The sequence below is a fragment of the Dama dama genome, chromosome 1, assembly GCF_033118175.1.
Source record: "Dama dama isolate Ldn47 chromosome 1, ASM3311817v1, whole genome shotgun sequence".
In the NCBI taxonomy this organism is placed as follows: Eukaryota; Metazoa; Chordata; class Mammalia; order Artiodactyla; family Cervidae; genus Dama; species Dama dama.
Window position 1 is genome coordinate 38,848,965 of NC_083681.1, and position 18,850 is coordinate 38,867,814.

The 18,850-nt window shown below is 37.6% G+C and overlaps 1 protein-coding gene across 5 annotated transcripts in view; it reads left to right on the forward strand.

The window, feature by feature from the left end:
• Positions 1 to 15,162, forward strand: part of RRAS2 (RAS related 2) — a 78,294-nt gene extending 63,132 nt beyond the window's left edge. For all 5 annotated transcript variants that reach the window (XM_061147249.1, XM_061147278.1, XM_061147259.1 and 2 more), the window contains exons 2-6: positions 1,990 to 2,077; positions 2,989 to 3,091; positions 3,262 to 3,370; positions 11,743 to 11,861; positions 13,641 to 15,162. In XM_061147249.1, the coding sequence (XP_061003232.1) occupies positions 1,990 to 2,077; positions 2,989 to 3,091; positions 3,262 to 3,370; positions 11,743 to 11,861; positions 13,641 to 13,728 (507 nt within the window). In that variant the 3' untranslated portion in view covers positions 13,729 to 15,162. The remainder of the gene's footprint in view (positions 1 to 1,989; positions 2,078 to 2,988; positions 3,092 to 3,261; positions 3,371 to 11,742; positions 11,862 to 13,640) is intronic.
• Positions 15,163 to 18,850: the final 3,688 nt, after the last annotated feature.

Sequence of the window (18,850 nt, forward strand, 5' to 3'; positions counted from 1 at the left end):
ACTACTGGAAAAACCATAGCTTTGACTAGACGGACCTTTGTTGGTAAAGTAATGTTTCTGCTTTTTAATATGCCGTTTAGGTTGGTCACAGCTTTTCTTCCAAGGAGTAAGTGTCTTTTAATTTCATGGCTGCAGTCACCATCTGCAGTGATTTTGGAACCCAAGAAAACAAAGTCTCTCACTGTTGCTATTGTTTCCCCATCTATTTGCCATGAAGTGATGGGACCAGATGCCATGATCTTAGTGTTCTGAATGTTGAATTTTAAGCCAATTTTTTCACTTTCCTCTTTCACTTTCATCAAGAGACTGTTTAGTTCTTTGCTTTCTGCCATAAGAGTGGTGTCATCTGCATATGTGAGGTTATTGATATTTCTCTTGGCAATCTTGATTCCAGCTTGTGCTTCATCCAGCTCAGCATTTTGCATGATGTACTCTGCATATAAGTTAAAATGAGCAGGGTGACAATATACAGCCTTGACACACTCCTTTCCTGATTTGGAACCAGTCTGTTGTTCCATATCCAGTTCTAACTGTTGCTTCTTGACCTGCATACAGATTTCTCAGGAGGCAGGTCAGGTGATCTGGTATTCCCATGTTATTAAGAATTTCCCACAGTTTGTTGTGATCCACACAGTCAAAGGCTTTGGTGTAGTCAAAAAGCAGAAGAGTTGTTTTTCTGGAACTCTCTTGCTTTTTTGATGATCCAACTGATGTTGGCAATTTGATCATTTAAATGAAGCCACCAAAAGGGAAATAGAATTACAGCTAAATTCTGTGTAACTAAAGTTACTCCAAAAATACAAATAAAAAATAGGAAGTATCATTCAAAATTAAATATGTGAAGTCAGGGTAGCAAGCAGGTTAGCCCCTGCTGCCGCCCCCTCTGCCCCAACCGGAGGAGTTTCTCTGCTGCCCTGTTCAGAGCGCTTGCTTTCACGTAGCTTTTTGGTGTGTGCACAGCTCACCATGCTGGGCTTGTCTCTTCAGAATGGTGTGTCCCTGGAGCCAGCAGGTCCAGTTTCCAGGAGCCCTTGCCTGAAGAATGACCGAACACCTTCAGCACTCATTTCTCACATTAAGCTGCCTTCCTTCAAGTCATCCCTCAGATTTTGTGATGAGTTAGTGGCAAAATGGGCTTTGAGGAGGTCAGTCAAGAGGGAGAATAAGGGAGACACTCAGAACTGACATCAGTGTCCTAGGTAGTACCCTTCTGGATGAAGAGGAAAATCAATTGTCTTTCAGATGCATGTTTCTGGTTTCTTTTTAAAATCTTTTGAAAAGATTGTGAAATGTAATAATCAAACATTAAGTGATTTGCTAGGACTCCTCCCTTCTTCCTCTGCTGTCTTAACTGCCCTCCTTCTGGTGATGACTTCATAAGGTGATAGTTGGGTGGCTTTGCTAACAGAAGAGGAAATAGTTGGAAAACTAACAAAAATATCAGTGAAAGAATAAGTTTGAGATTCATGCAGATTAAATGAAAATCCTGAAATCACATCCTTTAGGGTAATACACAAGGCAACTGAAAGGGAACTAAGACAAGGTGTGAGAAAAGTGAAGAGACAATCAGGCATTGAATCAGGCAGACCTGGTGTTGTCTCTTTCATTCCAAAACTTACAGTTTGTTCTAAGGACTGATGCCTGCCTTTGGGTTGGAGATAGACCTGAATTACAGCTAAAGGTGTGTTTCTAGTTTTTCTGGAACTTGAGATCTAGAGTTTTAGGTGTATATAAGTTAATTATGAAAAATGAAAAAACTGCGGTAGCACTGTTACAATCTTCTTACATGTTTCAGATGTGAAAATTCAGAGATGTTTAGTACCCTTTCTCCACTTGAAAGCTGCTATGAATAGATTTCATTTAATAGGGAATTGACACAGTAGGATACACTTTAATACAGTGAAAATATTTTGATGAGTTCTGGGTAAAGTTATGTTGGTACTTGGGTAAGTAAGCATAAAATTTAAAATTGTGTTATTTTTCTTACAGTCTTATTTTGTAACGGATTATGATCCAACCATCGAGGATTCCTACACAAAACAGTGCGTGATAGATGACCGGGCGGCCCGGCTAGATAGTAAGTAATCTTCCTTTATTTGATGGTTCACATATCCTTTTTTTTAAAGTAAGCTTTGAAGTTTTGCTAGGTTAAATAACTACAGTTGAAATGTTAGATGATCTTGAATGTAAGTTCATCTTTTTCATTAGTTTTAATTGATGAATCTACATGTTAGGCAATTTAAATGTAATATAAAACAATAACTGGATTGAGAGCAGGTAAAATAGTCATGTCACTGTAACTTGTTAAAGTTGTGTTTATTGGGACATTTGGGGGAAAAAAATGAGGTTTTGGCTCTTCCTGCATTTTGATGAAGGCTAAAATGGGTGAAGTAAATATAGAAAAGCTTCAATATTTGCCAACTTGCTTAGAGTTTATAGCACAGAGGCCTTAGCAAATAGTGTTTTGTGCTTGGCTAAGCATTTCACTCCTCCACAAGAGAAAGGTCTGTTCTTTTAACTTGTATGATTCTTTTATTCACAGAGATCAATGAATACCTCAGCACCTGTACATTCAGTATGGTATCTGGGGGGGTGGGGGGTGGGGTGCACCAGCATTTCCTTCTTGAATTTACAGGTGTCTTTTTCAGTTCTTTTCATAGAGGAGGTAAACATCCAAGTGACTTCAGAGGTTATCTGACTGTCTGCCTATATGGATTTGATATTTTTAACCTTGTCATTGCTATGCTAATGTATTCTAACTACGAAATCAACCTGCACTGATGAAGATAACTCTGCGACTGTCTGCCATTAGAATACATTTGTCTTTAGCATTGAAAATAAAGTACTAAAAGGGGAATGCTGTTTAAAAAATTATACCAAGTGTGATGTTTTCCAAAGGATTCCCATTAACTGGGGCTGCCCATGTGAGGGAGCCATTTTTGTGAGATGAACACATGAACATCATTACATTTCTTGTTTTTTCTTTAGTTCTGGATACAGCGGGACAAGAGGAATTTGGAGCTATGAGAGAACAGTATATGAGAACTGGCGAGGGTTTCCTTTTGGTCTTTTCAGTCACAGATAGAGGCAGGTTTGTATCAGTATTTAACTGTAGATCTCTCCTGTTCATGTCTAGATCACTGTTCATTAAATTTGCATTCTTGTTTGTGTAGGAAAAGGAAAAGTAAGAAAGTACTAAATGGGGCAGGGGAGTCTGAATTCTGATACTTGACCAAATTAATGAATTTTTTTTGTTTTTAGTTTTGAAGAAATCTATAAGTTTCAAAGACAGATTCTCAGAGTAAAGGATCGTGATGAGTTTCCAATGATTTTAATTGGTAATAAAGCAGATCTGGATCATCAGAGACAGGTGAGAGGGTTTTGCTCTTGGGAAACCAGTTATTTGTAATTATGTGAGTGAACAACTATATTTAATGAGAAAGTGCCGTGATCAAAAACACCGTGCTGAGTGTGGCACATTGGATTTGATAGGAGTACTGTAAAAGGTGACAAGTTAAAAGGAAGTAGACTTGGGGATATTAAATTTTTACATATTACACAGAACTTCAGTGGACTGTAAACCTGCAGGTATTTTATACCAGCTCCATTCACATGTTACAATTTCTAACGTAAGACCTACAGCTGTCATTTAGTCAGATGCTCTTAAAATTACCCCTGTGCTGTGCTTAGTCACTCAGTCGTGTCCGACTCTCTGTGACCCTGTGGACTGTAGTCCACCAAGCTCCTCTGTCCATGGGGATTCCGTAAGCAAGAATACTGGAGTGGGTTGCCATCCCCTCCTCCAGGGGATCTTCCCAACCCAGGGATCAAACCCAGGTCTCCTGAATTGCAGGTGTATTCTTTACCATCTGGGTCACTCGGGTAACCTAATTCAGTGTTAATGCTGAATTACCTCATTTAGAGAATGATTTTAATTTAAATGACAGTATTTGAATTTTTCCTAGGTCCTGTTAATCACATGGGCAGCTCTAATTGCCCAATAACCTGCAGGAAAATAATATTTTTAGTATTTAGTTGCAAGCTTATTTATACTCACTTGTTCTTTACCCAATTATTTCACATTTGATTTTTTAAAATTTTTGGCATATATTGGCCACTCATCTTTCTGTGGGAAAGGGGAGCAAGATCAGATGTAAGTTAATGGAGGTGCTGCATTATTTAGGTCTTTAGTCTTTACCCCTCATCTGGAAGTTGTTTAAATACTTTCTTAACTTTTGCTGGTATTTAAGTTCCCTTTTTTTATATAATCTTGGTGTTAACATAATCTTTTGTTGACAGATTTTGTTTGAAAGTGCAAACATCAGGAAAAATGGATTGACAAACAGCATTGAGGACAGACTTCCATTTTGTAGTTAACCATTATTTAATACATAATCTTTGATTCATGTGCTCTATTTGTAAAGTTTTGTTGAAGGTATACCAAATTTAGACGTGAACTTGAGAGGATGATACTGTTCTAAAGCTAAGTTTAGAAATGTTTACCTGATGTAAAATAAATTTTACCGCTACTTCTCTTTCAGATCTGATTTATTATAAAGTTAAGAATGAAAACATTCTATCTTCATTTCAAACCAGTATAAGATGTTGAAAGTTATCTAGAATGTGGCATTGATCACATCCCAAAACCTGGAGTAGACAGTCCATCTTTTTTAAAAAATTTATATTTTATCTTGAGGTGACCATTTTCTTCAGCATTTCTCAATCTAATTGTATTGATTAAATATTGCTCAGTAGGACTTTTTTACTGCCCTTCTCAGCCCTTTCTAGTACTGGAAACATTTGTAGATGTTGTTGGATCTGAGAACTAATGGCAAAGTAGCTCTGCAGGGAGCAGGGCGTTCTTGCTATATCTAATGCTGGATAGATAGATTTCCTGCCCTGCTTTTTCTCAAGCTTTTTCATGGTGGCAACTCCAGTAAAGGAATAAGTTGGCAGGCCTGGGCTGAGGTGGGAGTCTTCTATACGTTTGGTAAGATTAGGGAGAACAGAGAAGGGGAGAGTGTGTCCACCAGAACAAGTCTTGCCATCGTTAGCTTGGGGGCAGGAAATCAGTATGAATTATTTTTAAGTCATTTATGTAGTGAAGATTGCCAGTATTTGGAGTGTGGTTTCCATCTGTCTACAGATATTAACATATCATGGTACTTTGGCTTTGTTTTATACCATAGATTTATAAATTTTTCATCTTAAGTGTTTTTCTTTTTTTTAATAAAAGTAGTAGAGTCTCAGAGTAAAATAACAACACAGTGATAAGAGAAGCAATATTGGGAATAAGTTGAATATTTTCATCACCTCAAAGATAGGCAATGAACTTGAAGTAAGTTCTTTATTTCTGGGCTTTAAAACAGATGCATAGACATTAGTTACTATGTAAACACTGAAAGGTTCAAATGTATGTATGTATCCAAGGGAGAAAACCAAATGGCTGAAAACTGCTTAATTTTCTGCTCATTCCTATAGGTCGCCTCTCTGAAGGATAGGCACAAGGAGACATCTTATTCCTCCCATGCTTTGTCTTCTCTTTTCTAGGATCCTTCACATCCACACTTGGGGTGTTAGCTAACTCACTTAAAAATCATCATCAGTACTCTTATGTGAGAGCCTTTAGTGCTGACTGGAAATCCTCCTATGTTTCCCTAGTCCATTCATTTCCCACTTGTTTGGATAGTTAATACTTTCTCATTCTTAAGTTTATAACACTTCCCCTTCCTCATTTTTAGCAGATTGATGATGAGGGGTATTTTCCTATTTCCCTGAGAAACCTCTACATGTTCCCACCTGCACATGCACTAATCTAAGTGCACGTGTGCCCCATCAGTTTTGCTTCTCCCCACTTGTGTGGTTAAACTTCACCTCTCTGACCAACCTCTCTGGTAGGCACTGGAGCCCATCTGTTCCTTCTCCTGGGCATCGCCCCAGCAGTTCTATCCAGGTGTTCCAGTTCTCTCCTGCATGATCATTTCCATCAGCCTGAGACATGCTGCAGTGCTCTCATCTTTAAAACAAAAAGTAACCATAGCAAAATGGCAACCCACTCCAGTATTCTTGCCTAGAGAATCCTCTGGACAGAGGAGCCTGGTGGGCTGCCATCAATGGGGTCACACAGAGTCAGACACGACTGAAGTTACTTAGCAGCAGCAGCAGCAACCATAGCAAGTGCTAATCTCACATCCCTCTTCAAGAACTTTTTTGCTGCTCCTCTGAGTAAGCAAAACTCCTTAGGAGTGTTATCTATACACTCATTCTCTGCTTCTTTTCCTTTCTGGCACTGACTGCAGGCATGTAGCACTCGGTCAAGGTCACCGCTTAACGCAGATGTCAGTAACATTTGACACAGATACTCACATTCTCCTTTTTGAAACACTCCGTTTACTTAGCTGTGGAGCAGTATTCCCTGCGCCTCCTCCCTCCTCCCTTTGTTGATACCTCCTTTTCTGTGTCAGGTATCTTAGGGCTGAGGCAGACTCTCTCCTAGGCTCTGGGTGTACAAACATACCTTTCCCCTCCTAACCTTGAGGGCCTTACTCATAGTAGTTGAAATACTATATTAAAGGTTTTTACCTTTGAAAACCCTCTTCAGAATTAAAGGTGATATTCTGTGTACCTTGGCATCCTTATTTGCTCTACCAGCTGAACCCGGACAGGCCACAGGCACCCCATAAAAACTTCCCCTTGTTTGGAAATGCTGACTTGTTGGCTGTCTCTTTAGACTCATAGTCACTCACCAGTCTGATTGTCGTCAGCTGCTGGTCAGCTTGTTAATTCCTGCCTTTGTCTTAGGCATGATCCTTTGGACTTGCTCTAGTTTCTGTCCTGTTTTTCTTACAGAGCAAATGCCGGTTCCCTGTGTTCTTTATATGTGGGTCAGCCCTGGGCATCCCTACTACTGCTCCTGAGATTCTGAACCCATCAGGGAGGGGAGATCAGCCGGAAGAGGCTTTGCTGCTTCCTTTTGGCTTCTGTATGTCTCTGGACTTGCTTCTTGCATCCCCTATTCATCCAGCTTTTATAGAACACTTTCTAGGCACTGATGACAGAAAAAAACAAGTTCACTGACATAAAAAGAGATCTGAAGAATTTGAATGGCAGTTTTACCACATACCTGAGCCTTTAGAGAGACTGATCATTTTGTTTATCCTGTCAGAGGTGTACTAAGAAAATAGGTAAATGATTTGCTTGCCCTTGCTAAAATGTAAACCTTATTAAATATGACAGCATATTAATTCTGAAATTTAATACAGCAGCTGTGTGTGGGCTTGGACTGTGAACTTCATGGGAGCTCTGATTTTAGGTTCCTTGTCCTTGACTCAGCCTGGTCTAGAAATCAGCAGTTTTTGTCTCTCTCTCTCTCTTTTTTTGTGTGTTTTTGATTTTCCCCCTTTCACCTCTCCTGGCTTAGCTTCTCCTCTCCTTCTTGTTAAGTGCTTGTCATCAATAATTTGAGAAAGGCACGTAACAATGTATTACCTCAGTGTGCTCATCCCTTCTCCTCCTGTCTGTCCGTATCTTGACCACAACGTGCCCCTGCACCCTCCCAGGGAAAACAGGCTCCTCCCAACAGGAGAGCTAGGGTCCTTCTGTCTTTACCTCTTGGTGCCTTGTGTGCATCTAAAAGGTTTGTAAGCACCATGAAGGCTTCTCAGTTTTGACCACTTTGTTTTGTTCATATTTTATCCTTAGCACATAGAATAAAGTTGCTGAAGGAATGAATCAAGGCATCAGTGAATCAAGATGTGGTATTAAAATGACTACATAATAGATATTTTTGAAAAACAAATTTTGCTTATGTAAACTTAGGTTGTATTGTTAACTCAATACAACCTTAAGTGAGTATTGCAGATGTTGCAGTCTATTCCTATTAAACCCCATTTGTTTGATAAAATTGCTCTCATCATTCCCATTTTGCTCTTCTCTATTTAAAAATACATAGTGTTAGATAAACTTGTATTATTGTGGATTTCCATGAAGATTCATTTGTGCCTTTGAACTGAGTCTCATTGGAGGTTTCCAAATGTAAACCTGAATTTCTTGCATCAGGTTCACCTTGGCTGTTTAAAATGAAACATTTCTGGGCAGCACTCAGATCTACCAAAACCAAGCTTAAGATTTGGTATCTTTATAAAATTCCCCGATTGGGGAACCTCCAGGAAATCCTTGTTTATGTGTCTTTCAGTTTTTTGTTGATTTTTGGCTTCACAGTGTTTTGGCTTTGTTCCATGTGGTGTTCTTTTTGTCATATTTTTTTGCTTTTGTGGTGGTGATGCTGTTTTTACTTCTTAACTAAAAGTATGCTCAGTAAGCTCATAAGCAGCACTATATGTGGTTAGAGATGTCTTGAGCAGAAACGTGTGTGTGAACTTTGCTGACCTCGGTTCCTGGAAGACTGGTGTGAGACCGTGCTAACAAACAAACAAGTGAAGCACATAAACAGTCTTAGCAGTGGCATTTTTTTTTTAATCATCTAGACTATTAATGCCTTAATTTTTCTTAATTGTATAAAAATGGGTCATTTGCTGTTTCCCTCCAGCTGAATTATATCTTGTAGGCGGGAGAGGGCAAGGTAGCTTTCTGAGGAGTAATTGAGCAGAAAGAGTAATATTCTTTTTTTTTTTTTTTTCATTTATTTTTATTAGTTGAGGAGTAATATTCTTAAGGATGTGTATTTCCCTCCCACAATCAAATTACCTTATATTAGTAAAGTAAGTAATTCATTGAGATTGACATGTCTCAAATATCTATTTTTACCTTCAAAGTAAAAGAAGAGAGACATAAGTATTTGGTCATACTCTATTTCCTTAATGTATATTTATTAAATAACTTCTATGTGCTCTTCTAGGCTCTGGGTGTACAAAGGCAAATAGACCTTACAGCTTAGCTGAAAATGGCATAATGATGGGAGAATGAGAAGACAAAACAAAAAATTGCAGTGTGTTGGTTTTTTTAGCTAGTCATTAAAGAATGTGATGGGCATTCTGGGATACTGTAAAAAACAACAGTAAGAAAGTTTTTGATTGCTCAAGTCTTGAATTATTAGTATGAAATGAATTAGTATAGAGTTGGGAGAGAAGGGAAGACATCCCAGGAAGAAGGAACAGAATTTTTGACATGAGGCTCTATTTGTAGGAAGGAATTTCATGTCAACTTTTCTTAAAGAGGGATTTTCCTTTCTAAATTGGTGGCTCTTCAAAGCTTTCTTTTCATACTTGGCTTCCTTACTCATTGTTAATTGCTTGCTTAATTTGATTGATTTATATTTCAAACCATAGGCCTTATGGTACATGTACTGTTGTGAAGGAGAGGCAGAGTAAAATTTAAAACTGTTAAACTTACTATACCAATGCTATGTAGAACCTCCCTGCCACTCTTTTGAAACATAACAGGGTATAATCTGTTATAAAGTAATTGTTAGATGTATACATGCTAATGTAATAGTCTAATGATATTTCACTGAAGGTGCTGAATTTTGTGAATGTAATATTAAATTAGGAGAACAAGCTATATGAAAGGAATAGGTGGAACAATACTTTGAGCTGAAATAGGGCCAGGAATAATTCATATTGTAATCAACCAGAGTGGCAAACTCACCGAAAAGTTAATATCTAAAAATTTATTTCAAAAGCAGAGGTGAAGTAAAGACTTCTCCCAGATATACAAAAATGGAAAGAATTTATTACCAGCAGACTTATGTTAAAAAAAATGCAAAAAGAGGAAAACTATACCAAATGGAAATCTAGATCTATACAAAGAAATGAAGAACACCTTTACCCATTTATGTGGGTAAATATAAATTACTTTCATTATTGTTGCTTAAATCTCCTTAAAACATAATGGGATGTTTAAAACAAAAATAGTGTAGTTGGTAATAATAAAAATTATCAGGAGAAAGAAACATACTGTTAATAGTCTTAAACTATACATGGATTGACATTCCATTTGAATTAGACAGAAGTGAAACATGTATATTATAAACTAAAGCAATTATAAAAATAACATAATACATACCTAGTTCATTAGCCAACCAAGATGATAAAATGGAATTGTGAAAACAATACAGCTTATTTAATGCTGAAAGACTAAATGCTTTGTCCCTAAGATCAGAAACAAATCAAAAATATCCCCTTCCACTGTTGTCTTCGAGGTTCCAGGCAATATGGAAGGGTCAGAAAAAGAATGAAGATGCATCCATATTAGAAAGAAAGCAACAAAAAACTGTCTTTATTAACAAATGGCATGATTGCTTATATAAAAAGAGTCTGTAGCATTTACAAAAATAAAAACAAAAAACACCTAGATAAGTGGATTTAGCATAACTCCAGGGTCTAAGATAAAGGTACAAAAATTATGATTCTGTTTTTTTCAGAGAAAAATCTATATCATTGAAAAAAGATGAGAAGAATGTGGTTCTGTATGGATGACAGGTTCCTAAATTTTCTATTTTTTCCTTTTTGCTCATCTATTATTTTCTAACCTGTATTTATTTATTTTTTTTGTGGTAATGACAGCAGTGAGTCTTTTTTTTTTTGAAATATATATTTTCAGCCCCACCATATAAATATAACTGTAAAATATCAATAATCATATTTTAGCCCTCTACGTTTAAAACACATATAGGACATTTACTTATATTCAGTTAGCATTTTCTTATTCTGATGTGGCATTTATATGTCATCAGCAAATCCACCCTTCCATGCTTACCTTCCTTCATTGCCTCATGTAAGGAAGTCATTATGAGGTTGCATGGTCCTGTTCATTGTTTTTTTCCCGCACGTATTTATTGGGAGTCTTCTGTGTACCAAATACTGGGGAATGCAGATGGGAAGAAGATCCGGGGCTTCTTGATGCTTGCCCTGCTCTCCAGGCTCACCTCTTGCTATTCTTTCTCTTGACTTGCTGTATTCCAGCCATTCTAGGCTTCTTCAGTTCCTGGAACTTGGAGCACCCTCACACCTGCTGTTTCCTTTGTCAGGGCTGCTTTGTTTTAACTTTTTATTTTGTGCTGGGAGTAGCCGGTTAACCATGCTGTGATAGTCTCAGGTGGACAGTGAGGGGACTCAGCCATACATGTACATGTATCCATTCTCCCCAAATTCCCCTCCCACCCAGCTGCCACATAACGTTGAGCAGAGTTCCATGTGCTGTATAGTAGGACTTTGTTGGTTATCCATTCTAAATATAGCACTGTGTGTATGTCCATCCCCAGGTCCCTAACAATCCCTTTCCCTTATCCTTTCCCCAGTGCCTGCAACCATAATGAGTTTGTTCTCTAAGTCTATGAATGTGTTTCTGTTCTGTAAATAAGTTCATTTGTATCATTTCTTTTTGGATTCTGCATATAAGAGGGATACTTCTTCACTTTGACCCAACTCCATAGTCTTTGTTTAGTTCCTAACCTGAATATCACTTCTTCAGGGAGGCTTTCCCTGACCTGCCCAGAAGGGTTATAGACTCTCATACCACTTTGTATACTTGCCAGTATTTATCACTGTTGTATTGAATACTTTTGAGTAATCACTAGGCTAACATCTTGCCTCTGTCATGTTCTGTGTTTTTCAGCAGAGCTGGGCTTCAGCAGTATGTGTTAAGCTGTTAGTCTCTTGGTTCATTTTACGACAGACAAACTTGGTCTCTGGCTGGATTAACAGTGCAGTCGGTGGCCAAGCAGTAGATAGAGCAGATCTAATTGTTAATACTGTACCTCAAACACAACTCTTGGAATTTCAGGTAACACAGGAAGAAGGACAGCAATTAGCACGGCAACTTAAGGTAACATACATGGAGGCATCAGCAAAGATTAGGATGAATGTAGATCAAGCTTTCCATGAACTTGTCCGAGTTATAAGGTAAGCAGAACACATACCAGATGTTTGTTTTAATTTATTGAATTTGATGCGTAGTCATGCTGTGCTTTTTAAAATAATTAACTGGGGAAAAAAATCACCATTAAATATTTTTAGTAAGAAGGAGGAAATTGTAGGAGTGATTCTTGGAATCATTTTTGACATAATATGTTAAAAACTTTAATTATGTACGTATTCTAGTTGCTTCCAAAAAGCCTAATTTTATTATGTTGAAGCAGAGTACACATAGATTTTGAAAAGAACCAATGCAGCTTCCAAAGGCAGAGGTGGTATGAAGGCAGTGAGGACAGCAGCTCACACTTGAATGGTGACCTTTGTTAGATCCCGTGCTAAGTGCTGAGCGTGTATTACTGCAGTTAACCCCCACCACAGCCCAACAATGCCCCCGCTCTGAGGTGAGAAAACAGGTACAGAGGGGTTAAATGATTGGAGCATATTAAAATGGCAGAGCTGGGGCTTAAATCTGCGTCTGTGATTCCAGAGCCTGTGTGTGCTCTTAGCTTTGCTTCTCATCCATTCCCCGCTGGCTACGAGGAAACCAGGCCTTAAGGATTCAGCAGTCCCGCAGGACACGAAGTATGATATCCACACTTCACAGAGGCTTTCTGTTAGCTGGCCTGGGGGGCCCCTGTGATTCAGAAAGTGTTAATGGGTTCCAGGAAGCTTGAGGTGATGAGTGAGATAGGCTGGAGTTTGTGTGTGTGAGAAAGAGTGAGTTGCTTTAATGGGCGGGATTTGGTTAGTTTGCTGGTTTGGCCCCTACTTCACCCTCTTTTCTTAGATCTGCTGGTTTCTTTGCTAGTTAGTTTGACAAGTATATGAACCTAGTTCCTGTTAGTTGTACATCTAAGGTGAATTGACATCTGAGCTATGGGCTTCTATTTTACTTTTTTTTCTTTTTTTAGCCCCTTTCAAGGCATTCTCTGTGGGGTGAAAAAGAAGTGAAGATTATCTTTTTATTTTTTTAGTAGTTTGTTAAAACCCAAATTCTGTTATTTTTTTAAGGCATGTAGAGTTTCAGTTTCTCAAGTTGGAAAAGATTTGAGAAGTGAAGAGTGGTGTACAACCTTGTGAATAAATGTGAAGCCGCTGCCCTGTACATTTAAGAGTGGTTAAGATGATAAATTTTATGCGTATTTTACCATATGAACCAGTGCTTTAAAAATTTTTTTATTGCTTTTTTGAGATATTTTGTCCTTGGTTTTGGTTCTCAGAATTGATCCGTATTTATCAGTCAGTCAGGAGTGAAGAGAGGGTAAAGGAGACTTTTGTGCCAGAGACTGTTAGACATTTGAACATAAACAAAAATCTTCAGTCCTCATAGCAAACTGTGATAGGTAGGGTTTTATTATCCCTCCTATTATAACACAGCTCAGAGAGGAAACTAGCTTCTCTAATACAGACTTGTAGCTACAAAGTGGCAGAACCAAGATGGGAATGGCTTACCTCATAAGGGCAGATACTCTATTGATACTCCTTCCTAAGGATACTTGGAGTCATGGAATTTCAAACTGGGAAGGGAACTTAGAGGTTGTTGAGTTCAGCATCTCACCTAATTGAAGACTTGCCCATAAATGAAACTCAGACAGGTTTGCTTATGCATTTGTATATCCCTGCCCCCAGCGATTGGCTTTGATTCCTTCGTTGAAACTTAACACCGACATGCATATGCACGAAAACCAGATTGGCCCAACAGTAATCTGCATTTGTAGCGATATATTACCAAAAAGACAATTATCTGTAGATTTTTCTGTCTTACAGGAAATTTCAAGAGCAGGAATGTCCTCCTTCACCGGAACCAACACGGAAAGAAAAAGACAAGAAAGGCTGCCATTGTGTCATTTTCTAAGAATCTCTTGAATTTTAGCTACCAACTGCCAGGAAAGCCCTCATCTTCTCCTCCTCTCCTTACAGTTTACATCACGTTGGTACCTTTCTAGCCTTAGATAAATGATCACCGTGGTAGCCTTAGACCAAGAAGCTGGCTAATCCTTTCCATGAAGCTAATCCAATGGTCATTTCAAGACAGATTTAATGGAAACACTAAGGCTGCTTCAAAGATTATCTGATTCCTTTAAAATGTATATCTATATACACAGACACATTCTTTTTTTTTTTTTTTTTTTTTAAAGCTTACTTTTAATAGGGATGAATCAGTTTTGGAATCTAAGCTGTTTGCCAAGCTGAAGTCATCGGTTGTGAAATAACTTTTAACTTCTGGAATCATATTGCCTACTGTTACTCTAAATAGAAACATAGGGAGTTTTTTAAAATGTGAATTTTTGCCTATCTCTAAAAATTTTGATGTCAACTTTAGTTAACCTTAAATACACTGAATTGAATCCACAAACGTGAGACATCTCAGACCTTTCCTGATGCTATAGCCTTTGTTTTCCAGTGGCCAAAATACCAAAATGCCTATTGTATTTATAGGTTAAAAACTGCGTGTAAAGCCTTTGCTGTTACTCCTACTCTTAAAGATAATATTGTGTATGGCCAAATATTTGGACTCATTCTGGACTTAGGCATTTCACTGTTCTTGGTATTTTAATTTAACTCTTTTTCACAGCCATGTTGAGAGTAAAAATAAATAATTTCTGTCTATCTTCCTTTTCACGTATTTCTGGATAAGGGATTCAAAAAACTAAAACTGTTTTTGTTTTGTAATATAAAATATGGAATTGATCTTTCCAGGGTCAGAGATGATTAATGTTTTGCTATATACTTTTATACATTATTTTCTTATCAAACTAGTTAACAAGTATTTTTATATGTTTGTAAGCAAATATGCTTTCACAGCATACCTTGTGTATATGTAAAGATAAGTATTTAATTCTCACTGTTCACTTTTAACTGACAAAGAGAAAAAAAAAAGTGAAAACTACAGAAACTGTGGTAGAATCCTACATGCTGTTCTGGTCCTGGTTGTACCCACCTCTGGCCAGTCATGTAGCTACTCAATAAACCTTCCCAGTAGAGTACAACAGGATGAGAATCTGAAATCACTTCCAATATCCCCTACTAGATATTGACTGTTCTATCAAGTAGCAAGTGGTAAAACCTTTAACTGACAAGTAGTATAACTGTAGATGACTTCCGACTTTGTTTTTTAATTCTGTGGATTGTGTTTAAACAATTCAAAAGTTTTTTCCTGATTTTGAGATACTAAGTGGTATTGCACAGTTGTCACTTTATTGAATGTGTACAACAGTTTCATGAAGTTTATAAAGCGTACCCTTGTATAGCTTCAGGTGCTAGAATTAAAATTGATCTGTTATCACAAGATGATGCTTAATGACTTGTTATTTTGGTGGTTTGTTGGAGGAAACTTATTTGTAGTTCTATGCCGTTGCCCTCGGATTTGAATCTAAGATCAGTACTGGTTATTTAGTAGGTGAACTTGAAATGAAATGGAATCTTGTGTTTTAGTGTTTCTGGTGATTTCCTGAATATTTTCTTAAGTCAGTGTTTCTTAAATTTTTTCTGTGAAGTACTCCTGACAGAGATGCGCAACTGTAGAGAAGAGAGGAGGGTGAATATATACACATACACCCTCTCTGGAGAAGCAAAGCACACACATTCGTTTGAATGCCTATTAAAATTACTACAGCACTTATTCTGTGGGTTTTGATGCTATAGTACTATCTCATATCCTTGTTAATACTTTCAAGTTGGGGAATTTCTTTTGTAACTTCAGATAGTAAGAGACTGTCTATACAAACATTCATATTTAGTGGGAAATCTTTTATTTTATTCTGAGTAAATGCTTGGTAGCAAAGCAGCCTGGATGTTAAATTTTATTATCTCAATTTACTTTTTTTTCCCCTCTGTGTGCTTCACTTGGATGCCTTTTACTCCTATATGTTCAAGTCCCCTAACCTTTTCTTCTGCAGTTGTTCAATCTGTCAATCCCATCCAATGAATTTTTCATTTCAGACCTTATAGTTTTTCCTCCTTCTGTAGACCTGGTTTTTTTCGTTTGTTTAAATATATCTTGTTTCTTTCCTCATTATGTATTTTTCTTATCCAGCCCCTCTCAGCTGAGTTCCTAGAGAATTGAGTCTAATGCCTTGCCTGTTGTATGTGGTGAATTAACTTCTCTTCTGTGCATTTGGAATGGTTCTTGCTGTGTACCATGCTTGAGATAATTGAGAAAATAATCCCTCAAATAACTTTTTTGTAGTGCTTAATTCTCTTGCAGAACCCTGATTGAGAAAACCTGCTTTGAATAGTTGAACATAGTTATAATAGCTGTGTGATATCCTTGTCCACTGATCATCTTTTTAATTTTTGGATCTCTTTCTGTTCACTGTTTTTTTTTCTCGTTATGGTCTCATTTTCTTGCTTCTTTGCATGTCTGTTAAGTTTTTATTAGATGCTGGACATTATGGATTTTTTGTTGTTGGGTGCCTAGATTTTGTTGCCTTCATTAAGGATTGTTGGGCTTTGTTCTGGTCGCCGGTTAATTTATGTGTAGTTCAGTTTGATCCTTTCAAGTCTTGTTTTTAAGCTTCATGCAGTCTCAAGTAGCTTTTTTTTTCCAGGATCAGCTCCACAACTGAGGTATGGCCCATGTGGGGTCTTTACTGAGTGCTATGTATAATCAGTGAAGACTCTCCAGTTTGGCTTGTGAGAACTCAGACCTAGCCGCACATGAGCTCTTTTCACAGCTCCTGGGTCATTTCCCTAGCCTCCTGGAATTTCGCCTTATACATGCAAATATTAATATTTAACAAAGACTCGTTGACTCTCTGCATATTTTTGGAGCTCTTTTTTTCTCTCTCCCCTCCAGAAGTTTGTGCTGTAGCTTTCAGCTGCTTCAGACTTCCTGATCTCCAGTCGTCTGTCTTTTCAGCTCAGGGAAGCATTTGTGCCCTGCTTGGAATCCCCTGCCCCCTCTGCAATCTGGAATTTGCCTCTAGGCAGAAAGCCAGGACAACCTTAAGGCTTAGTTCATTTATTTCCCTTCCATCAGGGTTGTAGTCCTGTGCTGCCTGGTGTATGTTTGAAAACAGTTGTTTCACATATTTACTCAGGTTTTCTGATTGTCTAAGGTAGGAGGGTAAGATTTGGTTCATGCTATTCCATGACTGAAAGATGAGGTCTTTCCCATTTTATTTCCATCATATAATCAAAGGTGCCTTGTAGCCATAAATCTATGACTTGAAATCTTCTCACAAAGAGTGACCAGCCTCGTGGTGTGAATAGCGCTTGTCTGTGTGGTCATTCTTTTCCCTCTCTAGCCAGGAGGCTGGCAGACTTTATCTGTGAAGGATCAGTTAGTAAATATCATTGTGGGGTTTGCAAGCCATGTGGTGTTTGTCCCAGACACTGAACTCTGCCGCTGCAGCAACAAAGCAGCCATAAGCAATCTATAAATGAAAGAATGGGGCTGTGTTCCAATGAAACCTCATTTGTGGACGCTGAAATTTGTACTTCATGTCATTTTCATTTGTCGTGAAATGTTAATTTTTTTTTTTTTCCAAAAAATTCATTTAAAATTGTAAAAATCATTCTGTACAGATGGCAGACTGGATATGATCTGTGGGCCATGGTTTGCCAATCCTGCTCTCTTAACACATTTAACATTTGAGATTACATTCCCAACTTTAGAAGCTCTTAAGTATGTAGAAATTCTTTCAAACAGGATTTCCTGAATTAACAGTCATGAGTTTCTGCCCTAGGAATTTTCTCCCTATATTGTTTGCTTGGGGCTTTACAACATTCCATATTTGGACATTATGCCCTATTGACACACCTCTTACATTGAGGATTCTCTGTATTTGGAGCCTCAGAGTTTTGTAACATAGGTTGGTCTTTTTATCCTTTGACTTAAAATTCAGTGTAACAAAGTTGTGTATACTTGAGTTCTAATTTGTTCCTCTTCTAGCTTTTCATCACCACTTGTTTTATTTATTTATTTATTTTTCCCATTCCTGTACATAGTGATGCCATTGAACAAATAACTGACAGATAAATAGGAGAGGATTATAAAGCGATAGGTTTCTGTATCACTTGAACACATGGGTACTTAACCAGTGACTGCTTATGAAGTTTCAAAGTACTTTTAGGGGGGGAAAAAAAAAGGCATTTTAATTTAAAAAAATTTATTATAGTTGATTTACAATGATGTGTTACTTTCAGCTGTATAGTGAAGCCATTCAGTTTTACATATGTTCATTACTTTTTAGATTCTTTTCTCACACCGGTAATCAGAGTAGAGTTCCCAGTGCTATACAATAGGTCCCTGTTGGTTTTCTGTCTTAAATAGAGTAATGTGTGTATGTTCATCCAGGCTCCTGATTTATCCCTCCTGTGTTTCTCGTGTGGTGACTATCAGTTTGTTTTTGAAATCTGTAAGTTTGCTTCTGTTTTGTAAATAAGTTCATTTGTATCATTTAAAAAAATTAGATTCCACATGAGTGATATCATATGATGTTCATCTTTGTCTGATTTACTTCACTTAGTATGATATCTCTGGGCGCATACATGTTGCTGCAGATGGCATGATTTCATTCTTTTTATGGCTGAGTAATATTCCATTGTACATATATACAATATATATGTACCCCATCTTCTTTATCCATTCAGCTGTTGATGGACATACAGGTTGCTTCCATGTCTTGGCTTGTAAATATTGCTGCAGTGAACATTGGGATACATGTATCTCTTTTGATTATGGTTTTCTCTAAACATGTGCCCGGGATTGGGATTGCTGGATCCTATGGTAGTTCTAGTTTTAGTTTTTTAAGGAACCTCCATACTGTTTTCTATAGTGATTGTATCAATTTACATTCCCACCTGTAGTATAGGCGGGTTCCCTTTTCTCTATACTCTCCAGCATTTATTGTTTATACACTTTTTGATGATGGCCATTCTGATTGGTGTGGGGTGATACTTCATTGGATTGTAGTATTGATTTGCGTTTCTCTAATAATTGGTGATGTTGCTTCTTGTGCTTTTGTCCCTCT